At 49.7% G+C, this 22653-nt stretch overlaps 1 protein-coding gene across 1 annotated transcript in view; it reads left to right on the forward strand.

Moving 5' to 3' along the window:
- Positions 1-22653, forward strand: part of LOC137323184 (E3 ubiquitin-protein ligase RNF149-like) — a 53109-nt gene that overhangs the window by 9357 nt on the left and 21099 nt on the right. Inside the window, exons 2-3 of the mRNA XM_067986692.1 lie at positions 8735-8991; positions 21981-22231. Coding sequence (XP_067842793.1) covers positions 8735-8991; positions 21981-22231 — 508 coding nt within the window. The remainder of the gene's footprint in view (positions 1-8734; positions 8992-21980; positions 22232-22653) is intronic.

Consider the following 22653-nt stretch of genomic DNA (forward strand, 5'->3'; position numbering starts at 1 on the left):
TGGGGGAGAAAGAGTGAGAGAGAGAGAGGGGGGGGGAGAAGAGATCGGGGAGAGAAAGAGTGAGAGAGAGCGGGGGGGGAGAAGAGTGAGAGAGAGGGGGGGAGAGAAGAGTGAGAGAGAGGGGGGGGGAGAGAAGAGTGAGAGAGAGGGGGGGGGAGAAAGAGTGAGAGAGAGAGGGGGGGGGGAGAGAAGAGTGAGAGAGAGAGGGGGGGGGAGAGAAGAGTGAGAGAGAGGGGGGGGGGGGAGAAAGAGTGAGAGAGAGAGGGGGGGGGGAGAAAGAGTGAGAGAGAGGGGGGGGGGGGGAGAAGAATGAGAGAGAGAGGGGGGGGGGAGAAGAATGAGAGAGAGAGGGGGGGGGGAGAAGAGTGAGAGAGAGAGAGAGGGGGGGGGAGAAAGAGTGAGAGAGAGGGGGGGGGAGGGAGAGAGAGAGAGGGGGGGGGGGGGGGAGGGAGAGAGAGAGAGGGGGGGGGAGGGAGAGAGAGAGAGGGGGGGGGGAGGGAGAGAGAGAGAGGGGGGGGAGAGAGAGAGAGAGAGAGAGGGGGGGGGGGAGAGGGAGAGAGAGAGAGAGGGGGGGGGAGGGAGAGAGAGAGAGGGGGGGGGGGAGGGAGAGAGAGAGAGGGGGGGGGGAGAGAGGGAGAGAGAGAGAGAGGGGGGGGGGAGGGAGAGAGAGAGAGGGGGGGGGGAGGGAGAGAGAGAGAGAGGGGGGGGGAGGGGGAGGAGAGAGGGGGGGGGAGGGAGAGAGAGAGAGGGGGGGGGGGGGAGGAGAGAGAGAGAGGGGGGGGAGGGGAGAGAGAGAGAGGGGGGGGAGGGAGAGAGAGAGAGGGGGGGGAGAGAGAGAGAGCGGGGGGGGGGGAGAGGGAGAGAGAGAGCGGGGGGGGGGAGAGAGAGAGAGAGAGAGGGGGGGGAGGGAGAGAGAGAGAGGGGGGGGGGAGGGAGAGAGGGAGGGAGAGAGAGAGGGGGGGAGAGAGGGAGAGAGAGAGAGAGAGAGAGGGGGGGAGAGAGAGAGAGGGGGGTGAGAGAGGGGGGTGAGAGGGGGAGAGAGAGAGAGAGAGGGGGAGGGGGAGAGAGAGGGGGAGGGGAGAGAGAGAGGGGGGGGGGAGGGAGAGAGAGAGGGGGGAGAGAGAGAGGGGGGTGGAGAGAGAGAGGGGGGGGGAGGGGGAGAGAGAGGGGGGGGGAGGGGGAGAGAGAGAGGGGGAGAGAGAGAGGGAGAGAGAGAGGGGGAGGGGAGAGAGAGGGGGGGGGAGGGGGAGAGAGAGGGGGGAGAGAGAGAGGGAGAGAGAGAGGGGGAGGGGGGAGAGAGAGAGGGTGGGAGAGAGAGAGGGGGGTGGGAGAGAGAGAGAGAGGGGGGGGGAGAGAGGGGGGTGGAGAGAGAGAGGGGGGGGGAGGGGGAGAGAGAGGGGGAGAGAGAGGGGGAGAGAGAGAGGGGGGTGGGAGAGAGAGAGGGGGGTGGGGAGAGAGAGGGGGGGGGGAGGGAGAGAGAGGGGGGTGGGAGAGAGAGGGGGGGAGGGAGAGAGAGGGGGGGGGAGGGAGAGAGAGAGGGGGGGGAGGGAGAGAGAGAGGGGGGGAGGAGGGGGGTGAGGGAGAGAGACAGAGGGGGGGGGGAGAGAGAGGGAGAGGGGGGGGTGAGAGAGAGGGGGGTGAGAGAGGGGGGGTGAGAGAGAGGGGGGGTGAGAGAGGGGGGAGGGAGAGAGGGGGAGGGAGAGAGGGGGAGGAGAGAGGGGGGGGGAGGGGGAGAGAGAGAGGGAGGGAGAGAGAGAGGGGGGGGAGGGGGAGAGAGAGAGAGGGAGGGAGAGAGAGAGGGGGGTGAGAGAGAGAGAGGGGGGGGGAGGGAGAGAGAGAGAGGGGGGAGAGAGAGAGGGAGGGAGAGAGAGAGGGGGGTGGGAGAGAGAGAGGGGGTGGGAGAGAGAGAGGGGGGGGGGAGGGGAGAGAGAGGGAGAGAGAGAGGGAGGGGGAGAGAGAGGGGGAGAGAGAGAGAGGGAGAGGGGGGGAGAGAGAGAGGGGGGGTGAGAGAGAGGGGGGTGAGAGAGAGAGGGGGGGGTGAGAGAGAGCGGAGAGAGAGAGGGGGGGAGGGAGAGAGGGGGAGGGAGAGAGGGGGGGGGAGAGAGTGAGGAGGGGGGGAGGGAGAGAGAGAGGGGAGAGAGAGAGGGAGGGGAGGAGAGAGAGAGAGAGAGGGGGGGGAGAGAGTGAGAGAGAGAGGGGGGGGAGAGAGAGGGGGGTGAGAGAGGGGGGGAGAGAGAGAGAGAGAGGGGGGGGGAGAGAGAGAGAGAGAGAGAGGGGGGGAGGGAGAGAGAGAGGGGGGAGAGAAGAGAGGGGGGGGGAGAAGAGAGAGGGGGGGGGGGAGAAGAGTGAGAGAGAGAGAGGGGGGGAGAAAGAGATGGGGGAGAGAAAGAGTGAGAGAGAGAGGGGGGGGGAGAAAGAGTGAGAGAGAGGGGGGGGAGAAGAGTGAGAGAGAGGGGGGGGGAGAAGAGTGAGAGAGAGGGGGGGGGGAGAAAGAGTGAGAGAGAGAGGGGGGGGGGGGAAAGAGTGAGAGAGAGAGGGGGGGGGGAGAAAGAGTGAGAGAGAGAGGGGGGGGGGAGAAAGAGTGAGAGAGAGGGGGGGGGGGAGAAGAGTGAGAGAGAGAGGGGGGGGGAGAAGAGTGAGAGAGAGAGGGGGGGGAGAAAGAGTGAGAGAGAGGGGGGGGGAGAAAGAGTGAGAGAGAGAGAGGGGGGGGAGAAAGAGTGAGAGAGAGAGGGGGGGGAGAAGAGTGAGAGAGAGGGGGGGAGAGAAAGAGTGAGAGAGAGGGGGGGGGAGAAAGAGTGAGAGAGAGGGGGGGGGAGAAAGAGTGAGAGAGAGAGGGGGGGGGGAGAAAGAGTGAGAGAGAGAGGGGGGGGGGGAAAGAGTGAGAGAGAGAGGGGGGGGGGAGAAAGAGTGAGAGAGAGAGGGGGGGGGGAGAAGAGTGAGAGAGAGGGGGGGGGGGAGAAAGAGTGAGAGAGAGAGGGGGGGGGGAGAAAGAGTGAGAGAGAGAGGGGGGGGAGAAAGAGTGAGAGAGAGAGGGGGGGGGAGAAAGAGTGAGAGAGAGAGGGGGGGGGAGAAGAGTGAGAGAGAGAGGGGGGGGGGAGAAAGAGTGAGAGAGAGAGGGGGGGGGAGAAGAGTGAGAGAGAGAGGGGGGGGAGAAAGAGTGAGAGAGAGAGGGGGGGGGAGAAAGAGTGAGAGAGAGAGGGGGGGGAGAAAGAGTGAGAGAGAGAGTGGGGGGGGAGAAAGAGTGAGAGAGAGAGGGGGGGGAGAAGAGTGAGAGAGAGGAGAGAGGGGGGGGGGGAGAAAGAGTGAGAGAGGAGAGAGGGGGGGGAGAAGAGTGAGAGAGAGAGGGGGGGGGAGAAAGAGTGAGAGAGAGAGAGGGGGGGGGAGAGAAAGAGTGAGAGAGAGAGAGGGGGGGGGAGAAGAGTGAGAGAGAGAGAGGGGGGGGGAGAAAGAGTGAGAGAGAGAGGGGGGGGGAGAAAGAGTGAGAGAGAGAGGGGGGGGGAGAAAGAGTGAGAGAGAGGGGGGGGGGGAGAAAGAGTGAGAGAGAGGGGGGGGGAGAAAGAGTGAGAGAGAGGGGGGGGGGGAGAAAGAGTGAGAGAGAGGGGGGGGGGGAGAAAGAGTGAGAGAGAGGGGGGGGGAGAAAGAGTGAGAGAGAGGGGGGGGGAGAAAGAGTGAGAGAGAGGGGGGGGGAGAAAGAGTGAGAGAGAGAGGGGGGGGAGAAAGAGTGAGAGAGAGAGGGGGGGGAGAAAGAGTGAGAGAGAGAGGGGGGGAGAAAGAGAGAGAGAGGGGGGAGAAAGAGTGAGAGAGAGAGGGGGGGGAGAAAGAGTGAGAGAGAGAGGGGGGGGGAGAAAGAGTGAGAGAGAGAGGGGGGGGGAGAAAGATTGAGAGAGAGAGGGGGGGGAGAAAGAGTGAGAGAGAGAGGAGGGGGGAGAAAGATTGAGAGTGAGAGAGAGGGGGGTGGAGTGAGAGAGAGGGGGGGGGAGAAAGATTGAGAGTGAGAGAGAGGGGGTGGCGTGAGAGAGAGGGGGGGGAGAAAGAGTGAGAGAGAGAGGGGGGGGGAGAAAGAGTGAGAGAGAGAGGGGGGGGGAGAAAGAGTGAGAGAGAGAGGGGGGGGAGAAGAGTGAGAGAGAGAGGGGGGGGAGAAAGAGTGAGAGAGAGAGGGGGGGGAGAAAGAGTGAGAGAGAGGGGGGGGAGAAGAGTGAGGAGAGGGGGGGAGAAGAGAGAGAGAGGGGGGGAGAGAGAGAAGTGAGAGAGAGAGGGGGGGGAGAAGAGTGAGAGAGAGAGGGGGGGGAGAAAGAGTGAGAGAGAGAGGGGGGGGGAGAAAGAGTGAGAGAGAGAGGGGGGGGAGAAAGAGTGAGAGAGAGAGGGGGGGGAGAAAGAGTGAGAGAGAGAGGGGGGGGGAGAAAGAGTGAGAGAGAGAGGGGGGGGGAGAAAGAGTGAGAGAGAGAGGGGGGGGGAGAAGAGTGAGAGAGAGAGAGGGGGGGGGGAGAAAGAGTGAGAGAGAGAGGGGGGGGGGAGAAAGAGTGAGAGAGAGAGAGGGGGGGGAGAAAGAGATGGGGGAGAGCAGGGGGGGAGAAAGAGTGAGAGAGAGGGGGGTGGAGTGAGAGAGATGGGGGGGAGAAAGAGTGAGAGAGAGAGAGTGAGAGAGAGAGGGGGGGGAGAAAGAGTGAGAGAGAGAGAGAGGGGGGGAAGAAGAGAGGGGGGGAGAAGAGTGAGAGAGGGGGGGAGAAAGAGTGAGAGAGGGGGGGAGAAGAGTGAGAGGGGGGGGGGAGAAAGAGTGAGAGAGAGAGGGGGGAGAAAGAGTGAGAGAGAGAGGGGGGAGAAGAGTGAGAAGAGAGGGGGGGGGGAGAAAGAGTGAGAGAGAGGGGGGGGGAGAAAGAGTGAGAGAGAGGGGGGGGGAGAAAGAGTGAGAGAGAGGGGGGGGGAGAAAGAGTGAGAGAGAGGAGGGGGGGAGAAAGAGTGAGAGAGAGGGGGGGGAGAAAGAGTGAGAGAGAGGGGGGGGGAGAAAGAGTGAGAGAGAGGGGGGGGGAGAAGAGTGAGAGAGAGAGGGGGGGAGAAGAGTGAGAGAGAGAGGGGGGGGAGAAAGAGTGAGAGAGAGAGGGGGGAGAGAAAGAGTGAGAGAGAGAGAGGGGGAGAAGAGTGAGAGAGAGAGGGGGGGAGAAAGAAGAGAGAGAGAGGGGGGGGAGAAAGAGAGAGAGGGGGGAGAGAGAGAGAAGAGTGAGAGAGAGAGGGGGGGGGAGAAAGAGTGAGAGAGAGAGGGGGGGAGAAAGAGTGAGAGAGAGAGGGGGGGGGAGAAAGAGTGAGAGAGAGAGGGGGGGGAGAAAGAGTGAGAGAGAGGGGGGGGGGAGAAAGAGTGAGAGAGAGAGGGGGGGGGAGAAAGAGTGAGAGAGAGAGGGGGGGGAGAAAGAGTGAGAGAGAGAGAGGGGGGGGAGAAAGAGTGAGAGAGAGAGAGGGGGGGGAGAAAGAGTGAGAGAGAGAGGGGGGGAGAAGAGTGAGAGAGAGGGAGTGAGAGAGAGGGGGGGGAGAAAGAGTGAGAGAGAGAGGGAGAGAGAGAGAGGGGGGGGGGAGAAAGAGTGAGAGAGAGAGAGGGGGGGGAGAAAGAGATGGGGAGAGAGGGGGGAGAGAGAGGGGGGGAGAAAGAGATGAGAGAGGGGGGTGGAGTGAGAGAGAGGGGGGTGGAGTGAGAGAGAGGGGGGTGGAGTGAGAGAGAGGGGGTGGAGTGAGAGAGATGGGGGGGAGAAGAGTGAGAGAGAGAGTGAGAGAGAGAGGGGGGGGGAGAAGAGTGAGAGAGAGAGAGAGGGGGGGAGAAAGAGGGGGAGAAGAGAGAGAGGGGGGGGGAGAAAGAGTGAGAGAGGGGGGAGAGGGAGAGAGGGAGAAGAGTGAGAGAGAGGGGGGGAGAAGAGTGAGAAGAGAGGGGGGGGGAGAAAGAGTGAGAGAGAGAGGGGGGGAGAAAGAGTGAGAGAGAGGGGGGGGAGAAAGAGTGAGAGAGAGGGGGGGGAGAAAGAGTGAGAGAGAGGGGGGGGGAGAAAGAGTGAGAGAGAGAGGGGGGGGAGAAGAGTGAGAGAGAGGGGGGGGGAGAAGAGTGAGAGAGAGAGGGGGGGGAGAAAGAGTGAGAGAGAGAGGGGGGGGGAGAAAGAGTGAGAGAGAGAGGGGGGGGGAGAAAGAGTGAGAGAGAGAGGGGGGGGAGAAGAGTGAGAGAGAGAGGGGGGAGAAGAGAGAGAGAGGGGGGGAGAAGAGAGAGGGGGGGGGGAGAGAGAGAAAGAGTGAGAGAGAGAGGGGGGGGGAGAAGAGTGAGAGAGAGAGGGGGGGGAGAAGAGTGAGAGAGAGAGAGGGGGGGGAGAAAGAGTGAGAGAGAGGGGGGGGGGAGAAAGAGTGAGAGAGAGAGGGGGGGGGAGAAAGAGTGAGAGAGAGAGGGGGGGGAGAAAGAGTGAGAGAGAGAGGGGGGGGAGAAAGAGTGAGAGAGAGAGGGGGGGGGGAGAAAGAGTGAGAGAGAGAGGGGGGGGGAGAAAGAGTGAGAGAGAGAGGGGGGGGAGAAAGAGTGAGAGAGAGAGGGGGGGGAGAAAGAGTGAGAGAGAGAGGGGGGGGAGAAAGAGTGAGAGAGAGAGGGGGGGGAGAAAGAGTGAGAGAGAGAGGGGGGGGAGAAAGAGTGAGAGAGAGAGGGGGGGGGAGAAAGAGTGAGAGAGTGAGGGGGGGGTGGGAGAAAGAGTGAGAGAGAGTGGGGGGGGGTGAAGTGATGGGGGAGTGAGGGTGGGAGAGAGTGGGGGGGAGAAGTGTGAGAGAGAGGGGGGTGGAGTGAGAGAGGGGGGTGGAGTGAGAGAGAGAGAGGAGAGAGAAGAGGGGGGGAGAAGAGTGAGAGAGAGGGGGGGGAGAAAGAGTGAGAGAGAGGGGGGGGGGAGAAAGAGTGAGAGAGAGAGGGGGGGGAGAAAGAGTGAGAGAGAGGGGGGGGAGAAGAGTGAGAGAGAGAGGGGGGGAGAAGAGTGAGAGAGAGGGGGGGAGAAAGAGTGAGAGAGAGGGGGGAGAAGAGTGAGAAGAGAGGGGGGGGGAGAAAGAGTGAGAGAGAGGGGGGGGAGAAGAGTGAGAGAGAGAGGGGGGGGAGAAGAGTGAGAGAGAGAGGGGGGGGAGAAAGAGTGAGAGAGAGGGGGGGGGGGGAGAAAGAGTGAGAGAGAGACGGGGGGGGGAGAAAGAGTGAGAGAGAGACGGGGGGGGAGAAAGAGTGAGAGAGAGGGGGGGGAGAAAGAGTGAGAGAGAGGGGGGGGAGAAGAGTGAGAGAGAGGGGGGGGAGAAGAGTGAGAGAGAGGGGGGGAGAAGAGTGAGAGAGAGGTGGGGGAAGAGTGAGAGAGAGGGGGGGGAAGAGTGAGAGAGGAGGGGGGGAGAAGAGTGAGAGAGAGAGTGGGGAGAGTGAGAGAGAGAGTGGGGGAGAGTGAGAGAGAGAGTGGGGAGAGTGAGAGAGAGAGGGGGGGGGAGAGTGAGAGAGAGAGGGGGGGGGAGAGTGAGAGAGAGAGGGGAGGGAGAGTGAGAGAGAGAGGGGGGGGAGATGTGAGAGGGGGGGGGGGAGAGTGAGAGAGAGAGGGGGGGGGGAGAGTCAGAGAGAGAGAGGTGGGTGAGAGAGAGAGAGAGGTGGGTGAGAGAGAGAGAGAGGTGGGTGAGAGAGAGAGAGAGGTGGGTGAGAGAGAGAGAGAGGTGGGTGAGAGAGAGAGAGAGGTGGGTGAGAGAGAGAGAGAGGTGGGTGAGAGAGAGAGGTGGGTGAAGGAGAGCGGGGTGGGAAAGAGAGACCGAGAAAGGGAAGGGAGAGGGGTAAGAGAGAGTGAGGGAGGATAGTGAGGGAGAAAGAGAGAGAGGGGGAAGTGAGATGGAGAGATCGGGGGAGCAGAGAGACTGGGGGCTGGTGGGGCAGAGAGAGGAGGGAGTTGAGAGAAGGGAGAGAGAAAATGGTGGAGAGAGGTAAAAGAGAGAGGAGCATCAAAGGGGGAAGTGACAGAAAGGGGGGATGGAGGGAGAAAGAGAATTGTCGAGAGGGTGCAGGGAGAGTAGGGGAAGAGGGAAGGGGGAGGGACAAACGAGAGAGAGAGAGAGGAAGAGATAGGGAGAGGGGAGAATGGAAGAGAGAGTTGGGGAAGAGATAGGGATGGAAAGAGGGGAGAAGGGGCAGAGAGGGAGGGGGAAAGATGGAGAAGGGAGGGAGGGAGAGAGAGAGGGGGAGAGAAAGAAGGGGAAGGGGGAGAGAGATTGGGAGAGATGGGGACAGGGGAAAAAGGGATGTGGAGGGCAGAGGGGGTAATGGGGAGGGGTGGGAATTGGATTGAGGACGGGGATGGGGAGAGGTGAGAAGTGGATGTGGGAGGTCGATACAGAGGGAAAGGGCAGGGGGAAGGGGGCTAGGAAGGAGATAGGGATGGGAACGGTGGGGAGATGGGGGTACTGGGTGGGGGAAAGAAGGGGAAGAGGAGAGGGAGGAGGAGAAAGGACTGGGAAGAGAAGGGAGCTCGGGATTGGGGTGAGGAGAGGGGCGAGGGAGGGAGAAGGTCAATGGGTGAGGTGGGGGAGAAGGGGATGGGGAGGTGAGGTGGAAGAGGGGAGAAGGGGATGAGAATGGGGAGAGAGCGAGAGAGAGAGATACACGGGAGAAAAATGGGAATAGATCTCTTTTGAATGAGGGAGAAAATGAAATTAGACCAGCTGTGAGTTTGTTAGAGGTAATTAAGCTGTTTTTTTTCAAGATTTTACTCTTGGTTTCTAGGTATGGTGACAGTTCTCCTAAAGATAGCGTGCAGGGGGTGATAGGGATCCCCAGGACCAATCGGGACCAACTGGGATGTGACCCCAACACTGAATACTTCATACCCAGATCAGGGGAGCCATGGATTGCCCTGATAGCCAGAGGGAATTGTACTTTCAAGGAGAAGATTTTAAATGCTGCAAAAAAAATGGCATCTGCAGTTGTGATTTACAATTTTCTTGGGACTGGGAATACAACAGTCACCATGAACCACATTGGTAAGTTCTGACATACCATAATCATTTGTGGAAACAGTAATGCTTAAATAACTGAAATTTTTTTTAAAATAGCAGCTTGGTCCTTTAGCAAAACACCAAAAATGTGTATTTGCTGTTATTGAAATGGTGCAAGTCTTGTTTCCAAAGGAATTTGGATAATTGAACAGCTTGGTACCACTGGAAATGATTTGTTTTTATGCTGTTGGCATGAGCTTTTTGTACATCAGTTACTGGTATTGTCAAAGCCTCCCAAACAGGTTGTTGTCATAATTAAAAATCACTAGAACTTTAGTTACTGATTTTGAAAAGGTTTGAATTGTTCTATTTGCATAAAGATCAGATTGTGTCTAACAAAAAATCAAATTGGATGATTTCCTTGATTAACTTAGCAACATTATTGTGAAGATATGTATTTTCCACATATATATGTGAAGTGTTACTGTATATTTGCCATTGTTCCTGACAACCATTCTGTTTTCAAAGAAGTAGGTGAGGAAATTGCAGAGACATTAGTCATAATCTTTCAAAACTCTCTTGATTCGGGAATTTTGCTGTTAGATTGGAAATTTGCTAATGTCACTCCATTATTTAAGAAGGGTAGAAGAGAGAAACCAGGTAACTACAGGCCTGTTGGTTTAACATCAGTTGTGGAGAAGCTACTAGAATCTGTCAAAATTGAACAGATCAGAGAGAGCCAACATGGCTTTGTTAAGGGTAAGTCATATCTGAATAATCTAGTTGAATTTTTTGAGGAGGCCACTAATAAGGTAGATAACGGAGTGTCTATCGATATTATCTTGATGGACTTCCAGAAAGCATTCAATAAGGTTCCACACAAAAGATTATTAGCAAAAATGTGAGCCCACGGAATTGCAGGTAGCCTTTTGACTTGGGTTGGAAATTGATTGGGAGGTAACAGACATAGAGTGGGGATAAAGGGTAGGTACTTTGATTGGCAAAGTGTGACCAGTGGTGTTCCCTAGGGATCTGTTCTAGGGCCTCAACTTTTGAACAGGTGCCGTGTAATAATTTGTCATGATCTAGCAGTACCATTCAGTCATCTGTGCTGGGAATATATTTATTTAACTTTTGGCAGTTTCCGTTCAGCTGTTTTTCAGAATTATTTGAAGAAAAGCTAGGAGATAAATTACAAAAGTTTTATTCAGGTAAAGTTTCTATTGAGTGTAAAAGAGAGAGGCTGTGCATTTGTGTGTGAGAGAGTGAAGAAAACATGACTCTACTGATTATACACCTGTTGTAGTCTTTGTTTTGTATTCTGTAAACTTCAGAAAGCGAATTAAGCTAAGAGAGAGAGAGAAAAGGTGTCTTTCCTCATGTTAATGTCAGTTCACTTTATTAAAAAAAGACCAGTGGAATTTTGAAGCCAACTAGTTATCTAGGCCATGTTTTGTCGATGGTTAGAAAAGCCTTACACATGCTTACACCTATGATAAAGATTGTAATTGCTAATACCCATGAGACAAAGAGAGTCTCATGGATAGAGGCAGTGTCTTTCCCCATACTAATAAACAAGTAAGTTGAATTTTTAAAGCAAATAAAGCAACTTTGAGGAAAACATAGGAAGAAAGAATAGGGGGAGGGGAGGAAGAATGCAGGGTGAGGAGCCTCTGGCCTCTGGAGGAAGTGAGAGAATTTGGGGGGGGAGTGGATGCAAGGTGAGGTGAGTGACATCAGAACAAGAGAGAGGGGTGGGTATAGAGGTTGAATGGTACTTCAAAGGGGAAAATGTAAGGGTATTGATGTGAGAAAGGGGGTGGTAGGAAGGAGAGGTGTTGTAAGAAGGTGAAGTTGTAAGGGATGAAATGGGAGCAAGGGTGTGGGGTTAGCATGCGTGCTTGGGGAGGAGATAGAAAGGGATCTGCTGAGGGCTACATTTTCTTCATAGCCTCCACCCCAAATGCAGCTATTGGTGGCTTCTTCCCTCAACCTGCAATGCCATACAACCCATCACTTCTCACCTGAAAGGGTAGGAAAAACAAAGGCAGAGAAAAGCAGAATAGAACAGAGAGTGAAGCAAAAAGAGTTAGGGAGAGAAGAAAAACAGAAGAAAAAGAGAGACAGAAACAGCAGAGAGGCAGAGAAACATAGCCACATTAAGACGACAGAGACAAGTAAGAGAGAAACTATATTCTCCGACTTGCCATGAGAAATCAAGTTGATAATTTTCCTTAATCTATGTGTGGGAAGGGGGACCATAATTAATTGTATGCCCTGAAGTAATAGGGTTTTTCAGTAGTTGTAAAATTGAAGTTTTTTTTAACTATTCTGCATCAATTCATACATTTAGGTGAACATGGCAGCAATCTGTACCAGCAACATCTCACTGACAACAATGAGATGGAATGGCCATTTAATATTTTTTTGGTAATATTGGTTGAGGGAGAAATGCTGACCAGGACACTAGGAGAACACCCTAATTTTCTTAAATTAGTGCAATGAGATCTTTAACATACACTTGAAAAGGTGAATGAGATCTTATCTGAAGAATGGCATCTCTTACAATGCAACATTGCCTCAGTACTATACTGGAATATCAGCCTAGATTATGCAGTCAAATCCAGGTGTGGGACTCAAGCCAACAGCCTCTGACACAGAGGGGGAGAGTGCTACCAACTGAGTACGTTGGTGTAGCATACAGCAAAGTAGGGAGTGGGCCACTTTATTTCCTGACAGGATATCCATGTATTGTGGATGTGTTGTAGATCAGAAAAGTAGGATGTTGGGATTCTTAAATTAGCAAAGTAATAGAAATTCATAGATATTAGTAATTTTGACCAAACCTGTGTAATACAACAGACAGCTTGGTATAAAAGAAAGTCTTACATTTAGGGAGCACCTTTCATGACCTCAGGATTTCCCAAAGTGCTTTACAGCCAATGAAGTACTTTTGAAGTGCATGAACTGTTGTAATATAGGAAACGCAGCAGTCAATTTTCACTCAGCAAGGTCCCACAAACAACAAGGTGATAATGACCAGTTATCGTTTTTTAGTGATGTTGGTTGAGGGATAAATGTTGGCCAGGATAATGGGGAGAACTCCCCTGCTCTTCTTTGAAATAATGTCAAGCCAAACAATACAATAGCAACTCAAACCCACAGGCCACTCGAATCAGCTCTAACCAGATGCATGCCACGGGTTACACATTCATCCAGCAATGCATGAACTGTCATTTTTGTGATGCATTTGTTTATCAGTGCCTATTCCTGTGTCCTTATAACTTTCATTCCCATTTTTTAAAGAGGTATTTATCGACTTCATTATAGAAGAGTTAACGGACATAACTGGGTGTTTTTTGAACTGGAAGGATGTAATCATCCCTAGGGGTCAGTGATGGGACCATTGCTCCTTTTAATATACATAAATGACCTGGACTTTGGGTATAGGGGGCACAATATTAAAATTGCAGATGACACAAAAATAGGGATTGTGGTTAACTGAGTGCAGGGGACTTCAGAGTGGCATAGACAGATTAGTACATTGGGCAGATTGATATCAGGTGAAATTTAATGCAGAAAAAAGTGATGTGATACATTTTGGGAGTAAGAATAAGGAGAGGACATACACACTGAATGGTAAGACTTTAAAAGGAGTAGAGGATCTGAGAGACTTGGGGATTTAGGTACACAGATCTTTTAAAGCAGGAGGACAAATTTGATGAGGTAAGTCACAAAGAATTATTTCCATGTGTCAGTGAGTCAGTAAGTAGAGAGCGTAAATTTAACATTATCATCAAAAGAATGAAGAGAGAGGGTTATTCGGAAATGGAATGCCCTACCAGAAACAGTGGTGGAAATAAAATCCATAATAGCTTTTAAAATAGAACTGGATAAATATTTTCAAAAGAAAAATTTAAAATGGTATGGGGGAAAAGGCAGGGGACTGGAAGTAAGTGGAGAGCTCTTTTAGGGAACTTGGATGGGCATGATGGACTGAATGGCCCTCTTCTGTGCTGTAAAATTATATGGCACTGGAATTCCAATAAAGGCAAACTCCGAATCCAAGTAGATCTTCAGTTAAAGGAACTGAAAAATAGGGTAGAACTTGCTTGCCAGTATTCCACCCCATTTCTTCTAGTTTGCAATTTTCTGATGTGGGGGGAAAGAGGGCAAATCTTCTACCAGTCCCACCTCCATGTCAAGGGGGCATGTATTGGAGAGTTCCCAGGCTACCCAAGAAATTCCACCCAGTACACCATTACAATACCTCAGTGGAACTCTTGCCAGCTGAGACTTGCCATGAGTCCCTCTGAAAGCCTTATGAAGACCACAACACTTTACTAGAGACAGATAGTCAATCCAAAGAGGATTGATTACGTTTCCCAAGGGGGCTTTGGGAGCAGAAGTTTGCGGGAATCAAATTTTTTTGCTGGGCCCTTACCAGGCCTTCTTTCCGCCATCAGAGTGGCATGGAACTGCTCTAATTTTCCGACTATCTGTCAGGGTGAGCACCGCTGATGTGGGTACCTGCCCCGAGCAGATTAATAACCTCGCCTTGCAATTTGGGATGGAGTCTGGGACTCTTGCTCAGGCGAACATCGGGTCCAATCCATCACTCTTCCATGGTGGAATGGCCCTATCAGAATGCAAGGCCCTATGATTCTGTTCTAACAATGACCTTTTGAAGGTAGAATGTCAAAAATTGCACAGAATATGCTGAATGTGGCCTTGCCAATGGCTTTTCACAGTTAAAGTATCCTGTTTTTACTTGCAGTTAAATGCCTTTATGATGCATCTACATGCTCAATGGGCTTTGTTGGTAATTTCCTGCTGACCAGTTACTTCTGGTGAATGGTCAGTAATCACACCTTAATCCTTTTCTTTTTGCAATTCAGCTAGTGGACACCATTCACATGCAGTATATGCATATTTCACATTCAAATGTGCATAACCTTTCCTTTGTGTGTTAAAATCCATTTGCCATCCCATTGCCTATTGCCCTTAAATCCATATCTCCATTTTAACCCTCACTCAGCATCAGTTTGTGTTTGTATAATACCTTTGGCAAAATAAAATATCCCAATGCATTTCACATGGACAGTGATAGTAGAAGGATTAGAGAGCATTGACTGAATGAATGGTTGACAACAGGGACTTTGAGGAGCCTTTTAAAGGCAGGGAGAGAAACAGCAAGGCTTTAAGGAGGGTATGAACTAGATGGCTGGAAGCTCTACCATCAAGTGAGGAGCTCTGGGAGCGGGGATGCACAGGAAGCCAGACACGGATGCCTGCATAGAATGGGGTGGAACTTTGGACTGGAGAAAATTAGAGTTAGGTTGCAAACTATTTGGAAGTTTTGGTGGAAGCTGAATAAGAAGCTTCTGTTTTCCCAATGTTTGATTGAAACTATGCTGTTTAGTGTAAATTTTAGAACAATGTTACCTTAGGATGAATAATGTGAACAGCAGGAAAGTCACAGTGGCCTCCTCTAGGCAGAAGCATTTCTATTTATCGTCACTTGCTTCCAATTATCAAGCCAACTTTCATTCAGTTAGCCAATTTAAGAACATAAGAAATAGGAGCAGGAGTAGGCCACAAGGCCCCTCGAGCCTGCTCTGCCATTTGACAAGATCATGGCTGATCTTCTACCTCAATGCCATTTTTCTGCACTATCCCCATATCCCTTGATGCCTTTAATATCTAGAAATCTATCGATCTCTGTTTTGAATGTACTCAATGACTGAGCCTCCACAGCCCTCTGGGGTAGAGAATTCCAAAGATTCACCACCCTCTGAGTGAAGAAATTTTTCCTCATCTCAGTCCTAAATGGCCTACCCCTTATTTTGAGACTGTGACCCCTAGTTCTAGACTCCCCAGCCAGGGGAAACATCCTCCCTGCATCTACCCTGTCGAGCCCTGTAAGAATTTTGTATATTTCAATGAGATCGCCTCTCATTCTCCTAAACTCTAGAGTATACAGGTCTAACTCTAGAGAATACATTTGCTGTTTAATGGCTATTTTGATTCTATTATGGATGAAATAATACAATTTCTTTCCATGTTTCATGTGTATTTGTGTTAAGCATTTAGGTTTGGCCTTCTGATTTGAATTGGACTTTAGGCAATTTGAATTTAATGTGGATTGAGTTGTAGCATTTTCTGAAAACCAAGATTTGGTTTGTAAGAAAGTCCAAAAAAACTTTAACCATCCCAAATGAAAGACTAGAATGCAATTAATTTATATTGAAGTGCACTGTCAGTCACGACAAAAAACAAACTTTTTTTAGCTTGGGAAGGAAGAAGCATATCATATTATCACGTTTACTATAATGCGTTTCAATTTGATTTGTATCATTGTCACTCATTTGTAGACAAAATGTAAAAAGGTTTGCCAAATCCTTTCTTTTCTTTGATGGTTGCAGCTTCATTCTGATATGTTTGACATACGAACATATGAAAAGGCCTACTGGTCCATCCAGCCTTGTGCATCGCAATACATACACTCCCCACCCCTCCTGGGAGAGGCGAAAAACCCGATAACAACCCATGCCAATTTGGGGGGAAAGATCTGGAAAATTCCTCTCCGACCCCCTTAGTCCATCAGTACTAGTCCAGGAGACACCCTGGCCCTGATCAATATTATAAGGTGCCTAACTCCTGTACGAGGTGATCTCTGCCTCAGTCAGTTTTTCCTCATGTCGCCTTTGATTCTTTGCCAATCAGCTTAAATTTGTGTCCTCTGGTTCTCGACTCATCCGCCAATGGAAACAGTTTCTCTTTACTTACTTTATCTAAACCCTTCATGATTTTGAACACTTCTATGAAATCTTCTCTTAACCTTCTCTGCTCAAAGGAGAACAACCCTAGCTGTGCAACGAAGGTTCACTAGATTGATTGCTGGAATGAGAGGGTTGTCCTATGAAGAAAGATTGAGTAGACTGGGCCTATACTCTCTGGAGTTTAGAAGAATGAGAGGTGATCTCATTGAAACATATAAGATTCTAAGGGAGCTTGACAGGGTAGAAGCTGGAGAGTCTAGAACTGGGGACATAGTCTCAGGATAAGGGGTCGGACATTTAGGACTGAGATGAGGAAGAATTTCTTCACTCAGATGGTCGTGAATATTTGGAATTCTCTACCCCAGAGGGCCATAGATGCTCAGTCGTTGAGTATATTCAAGACTGAGATTGATAGATTTTTGGAATCAAGGGATACGGGGATCGGACGGGAAAGTGGAGTTGAGGTTGAAGATCAACCATGATCTTACTGAATGGCAGAGCGGGCTCAAGGGGCCATATGGCTAACTCCTGCTCCTATTTCTTATGTTCTTCTCCATAATATCCATCTAATGTATCACTTTGCACTTCTGTGCGTTAAATTTCATCTGCCATGTGTCCGCCCATTCCAACAGCCAGTCTATGTTCTCTTGAAGTCTATTACTATCCTCCTCACTGTTTACTACACTTCCAAATTTGATCTTGAATGTAGTTTACATGAACGAAGTGACTTAGGATCAAAGGTACATCACAACTTATTATAAGTCAAATAACAGAATGTTCATTCACTACTCAAGCACCCCACAATGTCACAAGGTTTTGCTACACACCTCAGCATTGAAGTACTGCATTTATTTTTAACCTCGTAGGATGCTGTTTTGACCACCGTAGTCAATATGCAGAGCATGCGAGTACGAGCAGAGGCGTGCTTAGTTTTTAATGCTACAAAAACCAGCAGATGGTCGCAAACCTTGGATTTTAACCTTTTTCTTTATCACTTGATTGAACAGTTGGATGTGATGCTATTTTTGTACACTGTTGGCAGTATTAAGGTAACTCGTATGATGCAATATGCTGCTTGCACACATGCACAATCGGTGTGTTGGAGTTGGGTGGGAGGGGGGGGGTCAGAAAATCCCCAGAGTAGGCCTTGTGCCTAGTCAACGGTAGGATCGAACAGGCCAGCTTTTTATAATATGAGTGCACTGCTGCCATTCGATGGCAGTTCAGTACAAGCTTATTAAAGGGTCCAAAATTATGCTGATATGGGTGGGGCCATCCCACTCTTTTCCTGGTTTGTTCCAAAAAAGCAATGTCATTGCTGTAGACAAGTGAAAAAGAAACTGACACATTTTGAAACTCATTTCCTGGCCTTTGAGAGAGTTTTTTTTAAAAGATATGTTGACTTGTTTTGGGAGTGACTTGAGAGATTGGATTTTTTGTCATTTTCGGTTGCTTTTGTTTTTCACTTCCCACCATTGTTGGGAGTTTAACTCTTTATTTAAACACCAAGAGCTGGTAGGAAGGGCACTCCCCTGGGAATTCTACTTAACCTCACAGGGATGGAGGATGAGGTGGAATTCCACAGGAATGCGCAGAGGCAGGTCTGCCTACATCTGAGGCAGCCTGCTCCTCCCTTCCTTTATCTAACAAGACAAGTCAGTAGATCCCACCGGCTACTTAGGAATGTCCAAAATCTGCCTCCACCTCCTACATCTCACCAGAGAGACAGTCTCAGAATTTTGCTGTCACCTGTAATTTGACCTGCAAACTTCATCTAGGACTGGGCAGCTCTTCCTGTACCTATAAAGGCCACTGCTGCCTTGACCTTCTTTGCAAATGGCCCTTTTCAAGCTTCCTTGGGTGATATCTGCCAGATCAACCAGTTTGCAGTGCACCACTGCATACGTCAGGTTATTGATGCCTTATTTGGCAGGGGAAATAAATGTTATCATTTTTTCGACAAACAACCAGCAGCAGAAGATGTACTTTATCAGAGTGGCTGGGTTGACGAGCGCAAGGCCTTGTTAATAGAACATGTGGCCATATCAGCTGCTTTCAATAATGCAGCAGTTTTTATGAATAGGAAGAGGTTCTATTCCACAGAGCTTCTACAAATACATAAAGGGCAAAAGAGTAATTAGGGAGAGAGTAGGGCCTCTTAAGGATCAACAAGGTCATCTATGTGCAGAACCACAAGAGATGGGTGAGATCCTAAATGAATATTTCGCATCGGTATTTACGGTTGAGAAAGGCATGGATGTTAGGGAACTTGGGGAAATAAATAGTGATGTCTGGAAGAGTGTACATATTACTGAGAGGGAGGTGCTGGAAGTCTTAACGCGCATCAAGGTAGATAAATCTCCGGGACCTGATGAAATGTATCCCAGGACGTTATGGGAGGTTAGGGAGGAAATTGCGGGTCCCCTAGCAGAGATATTTGAATCATCGACAGCTACAGGTGAGGTGCCTGAAGATTGGAGGGTAGCAAATGTTGTGCCTTTGTTTAAGAAGGGTGGCAGGGAAAAGCCTGGGAACTACAGACCGGTGAGCCTGACATCTGTAGTGGGTAAGTTGTTAGAGGGTATTCTGAGAGACAGGATCTACGGGCATTTGGAGAGGCAGGGACTGATTAGGAACAGTCAGCATGGTTTTGTGAGAGGAAAATCATGTCTCACGAATTTGATTGAGTTTTTTGAAGGGGTAACCAAGAAGATAGATGAGGGCTGTGCAGTAGACGTGGTCTACATGGACTTTAGCAAAACCTTTGACAAGGTACCGCATGGTAGGTTGTTACATAAGGTTAGATCTCACGGGATCCAAGGTGAGGTAGCCAATTGGATACAAAATTGGATTGACGGCAGAAGACAGAGGGTGGTTGTAGAGGGTTGTTTTTCAAACTGGAGGCCTGTGACCAGCGGTGTGCCTCAGGGATCGGTGCTGGGTCCGCTGTTATTTGTTATTTATATCAATGATTTGGATGAGAATTTAGGAGGCATGGTTAGTAAGTTTGCAGATGACACCAAGATTGGTGGCATTGTGGACAGTGAAGAAGGTTATCTAGGATTGCAACGGGATCTTGATAAATTGGGCCAGTGGGCCGATGAATGGCAGATGGAGTTTAATTTAGATAAATGTGAGGTGATGCATTTTGGTAGATCGAATCGGGCCAGGACCTACTCCGTTAATGGTAGGGCGTTGGGGAGAGTTATAGAACAAAGAGATCTGGGAGTACAGGTTCATAGCTCCTTGAAAGTGGAGTCACAGGTGGATAGGGTGGTGAAGAAGGCATTCGGCATGCTTGGTTTCATTGGTCAGAACATTGAATACAGGAGTTGGGATGTCTTGTTGAAGTTGTACAAGACATTAGTAAGGCCACACTTGGAATACTGTGTACAGTTCTGGTCACCCTATTATAGAAAGGATATTATTAAACTAGAAAGAGTGCAGAAAAGATTTACTAGGATGCTACCGGGACTTGATGGTTTGACTTATAGGGAGAGGTTGGATAGACTGAGACTTTTTTCCCTGGAGAGTAGGAGGTTATGGGGTGATCTTATAGAAGTCTATAAAATAATGAGGGGCATAGATAAGGTAGATAGTCAAAATCTTTTCCCAAAGGTAGGGGAGTCTATAACGAGGGGGCATAGATTTAAGGTGAGAGGGGAGAGATACAAAAGGGTCCAGAGGGGCAATTTTTTCATTCAAAGGGTGGCGAGTGTCTGAAACGAGCTGCCAGAGGCAGTAGTAGAGGCGGGTACAATTTTGTCTTTTAAAAAGCATTTGGACAGTTACATGGGTAAGATGGGTATAGAGGGATATGGGCCAAGTGCAGGCAATTGGGATTAGCTTAGTGGTATAAACTGGGCGACATGGACATGTTGGGCCGAAGGGCCTGTTTCCATGTTGTAAACTTCTATGATTTTATTCTATTCGATAAACATACAGGTTTGTATGTAACCATCATGCAGGTATCCTGGAAGCTGCTGCGAAATATTTATCGAGACTGTCGGTAGTGCCACCATTATTTATCAGAATATCCAGACCCAGATGAATTCTGTGGAACCAGAGATAACCTTTGATCCGTGGCTCACGATGCCAATCTGAAACCCATAAACTATAACTGAAATAAAATATAATCAGGCAATAAGTGCACGCTCTCCTTTTAATGCGAAGAATTCAAAAGTGAGTAGAAGCCATCCCTACTCCTTCCTCTCACTGTGCTCCCCTCTGATGGTCTTTCTTTCTCCTAGTGCTTCTCCTAGGTGCAGTCTGTGGGCTAGTATCATGAGAAGTGTTTGGCTGTTCCTTTGTTACAGAAGGCTCATGGGTCTTTGTTGGCCCTGCTGGCTGTACCTCTCGAGCTTCTGCCTGGACAACCTGGCGTTGCCTCTTACATGCCATATACGTGGTGCTCTGTGGGGCAAGGCCAGATGTCTGACCTGTGCTGATCTCCTGAGAAATGGCAGCCTCATGCAGGACTTCTCCTGCTGTTTCCATTCCGTGATATCGCTGAATCCAAAGCTTTGGCCAGCCTTCTCCTCAGCCTCTGCAGGGTAAGCTGGCACATCCTCACCCACTCCCCACTCCTCCGCTGTGTGCTGTGAATCACCCAATGCTACATACCCTTACACTATCTAATTCCGCCAAGATGAAATTTTCTGAGCAAATGCGTGGTAGTGAGAAAGCAAATAACGCAAGGGATGATTTAAGGAGGTTGTGGCAGAGGAACATGGGGCAGGATCATGCTTCAAGAACTCCTGTTGGCCTTGTCCTCTGCTTCCTCTTCCTCCTCTTATTCTTCATTGTCATTATCATAGTCCACCAAAAATAATTTCCTTCTCCTCCTCCTCACCGCCACCACCTTCTTCCTTATCTTCCTTCTCTTAATTTTCTGCCCCTTTGTTGTTGTGATGGATCAGCAGGAAAGGAATGCATAAGCTAATAATGGTGAGCATAACTCCCTTGGGATTAAGGAGACTGAGAACTGTGGCTGTGGGATGCCATGACAACTGTGCAAGTGTGCACCCAGTAACCTGCTGCCTACACCGGAGTAGAGTATCTCCCCAGCATGCCATGACCTGCTTTTCGCAGGGGGTGAGCTCTCTGATGTTGGGAAAGCCACCCTGGTTCCCTGCATTTCACAGGAATAGTGTGAAAGTTTCTCCTGTGACAAGATTAAACAAATTAGGTGAAGGCTAGCATTTTAAGGATGTCCTCCAATGGCATCGGACAGTGACTGTAATGGATCTACTGATTTCATCCTATTGAAGTGGAGGAAGGGGTTTTAAAGCTCTGCATGCAGGTAATTGCTGTTAGGGGAACTGGGGGCACATATTGTGACATCCCAAGTTAGTGACCCTCTTAACTACAATGCAGTGTGTAGGGTGACTTGTGCAGCTATTAATTTTAGAGGGTGTACAGTGTATTGGTGCCCAAGGAAGTAAAGGGACAGTGGCTGGTGCATTACCTTGCTTTCTCTTGTGTTGTCATTGAACTTCTTGCAGCACTGGTCTGTAGTCCTAGGTTGCACTGTCACCTCTCTCCACATGGCAGCTTCCTCCCATTGGCACTCAACAGTCGCTCCCTTTAGTGCATCTTATTCCAGAGTGTGTGAAGGTCTGGCTCATTAAAATGTTGTGTTTTTTGCCTCTTTGCAACACCATGCTCCCTTCTTTGGTTGCTTCCGCCAGATCTTCCACTTGAAAACATGCCTTAAAAGTGCTACGAAAGCTCACATGAGCCCTCTGTGACATATACGTGATAGTTCCCTCAGTCTTAAAGACTGTTCAGTACTGATCTTCAGCTCCCCTAGCATGCTGCTACAATTTTCATCCATTCTAGATTTTTTAAAGGCCTGTACCTTTAATTTCCATTCCTGCGATGCAGTACTCCCATGTTGCATGGGAGTTGTGCTTGGCCAGTGCCAGTGGGTATGCCCTTGCTGTTTATGTTGGGGTCAGTGCTAAAGAGGATCATTGGGCAGAGTTCCTTCTCCAGGGTGCAACACTGTCATAAATGGCCCCGTGGATTTTCAGGTTTGTAATTTTTGCTGAATTATTCTCATCAAACTGAAGGATGTCAATGCTAGGGAATGCATCACTTTTGATGGAAACTATGCTTAATCTTGATTCCTGCCATCTGTCTATTTTTAATTAGAATTCTTTGGATTAGGTCACTTTCTTTTTTCCCAGTCTTGCCTCACATTTGGATAGGGTCTGTTACCAAAATGAATTCTGTTTTCTTTGTTTTCAGGGACTGGAACTACTGTTGCTATCATGATTGGCAATTCAAAGGGAATAGAAATTCTGGAGTTAGTTCGTCGCGGTATCCCAGTGATAATGTCCATAACTGTTGGTACCCGCCATGTACAAAAGTGGATGAGCTCTCAGTCAGTTGTGTTTGTAATTATCGCTTTCATCACAATGATGATCATCTCCCTGGCTTGGCTCATATTCTACTATATTCAGAGGTTTCTATATGCAGGATCACAGTTTTCAAGCCAGGTAAATATTTATGAATTAAAAGTTTAAAAGTACTTTAAATTTCTCATCAATTCTCTGAAATATTCAGTTTGAGGGTTTCATTTTCATATCTATGCAAATAAAGCATCACTCTGGATGTCGATATTCCTGGTAGTTTCTTTGACTGGGGTTTTGTTAAATAATTTGAATATTGTGATAAAGACGCAATGTGTAAGGATGAATACTTTCTCTTTCTAAATTCAAGTTTTAAATTTTTCTCCTTTTTGCTCTCCCACAATATAGACTCCATTTCCAACTAAAAAGGTGACCTGCATCCAGGTCTCTGCATATCCCACCATGTACCTTCTAAAAGGTGTCCAAATATGGTCTGGGACGATTCCTTCTGATTTTCCCTTTTTCCTGGTCTTAAGTGCCTTTCTTTAAAACCCCTTCCTACACTCAAA

The sequence above is a fragment of the Heptranchias perlo genome, chromosome 6 (genome assembly GCF_035084215.1).
Source record: "Heptranchias perlo isolate sHepPer1 chromosome 6, sHepPer1.hap1, whole genome shotgun sequence".
Taxonomy (NCBI): domain Eukaryota; kingdom Metazoa; phylum Chordata; class Chondrichthyes; order Hexanchiformes; family Hexanchidae; genus Heptranchias; species Heptranchias perlo.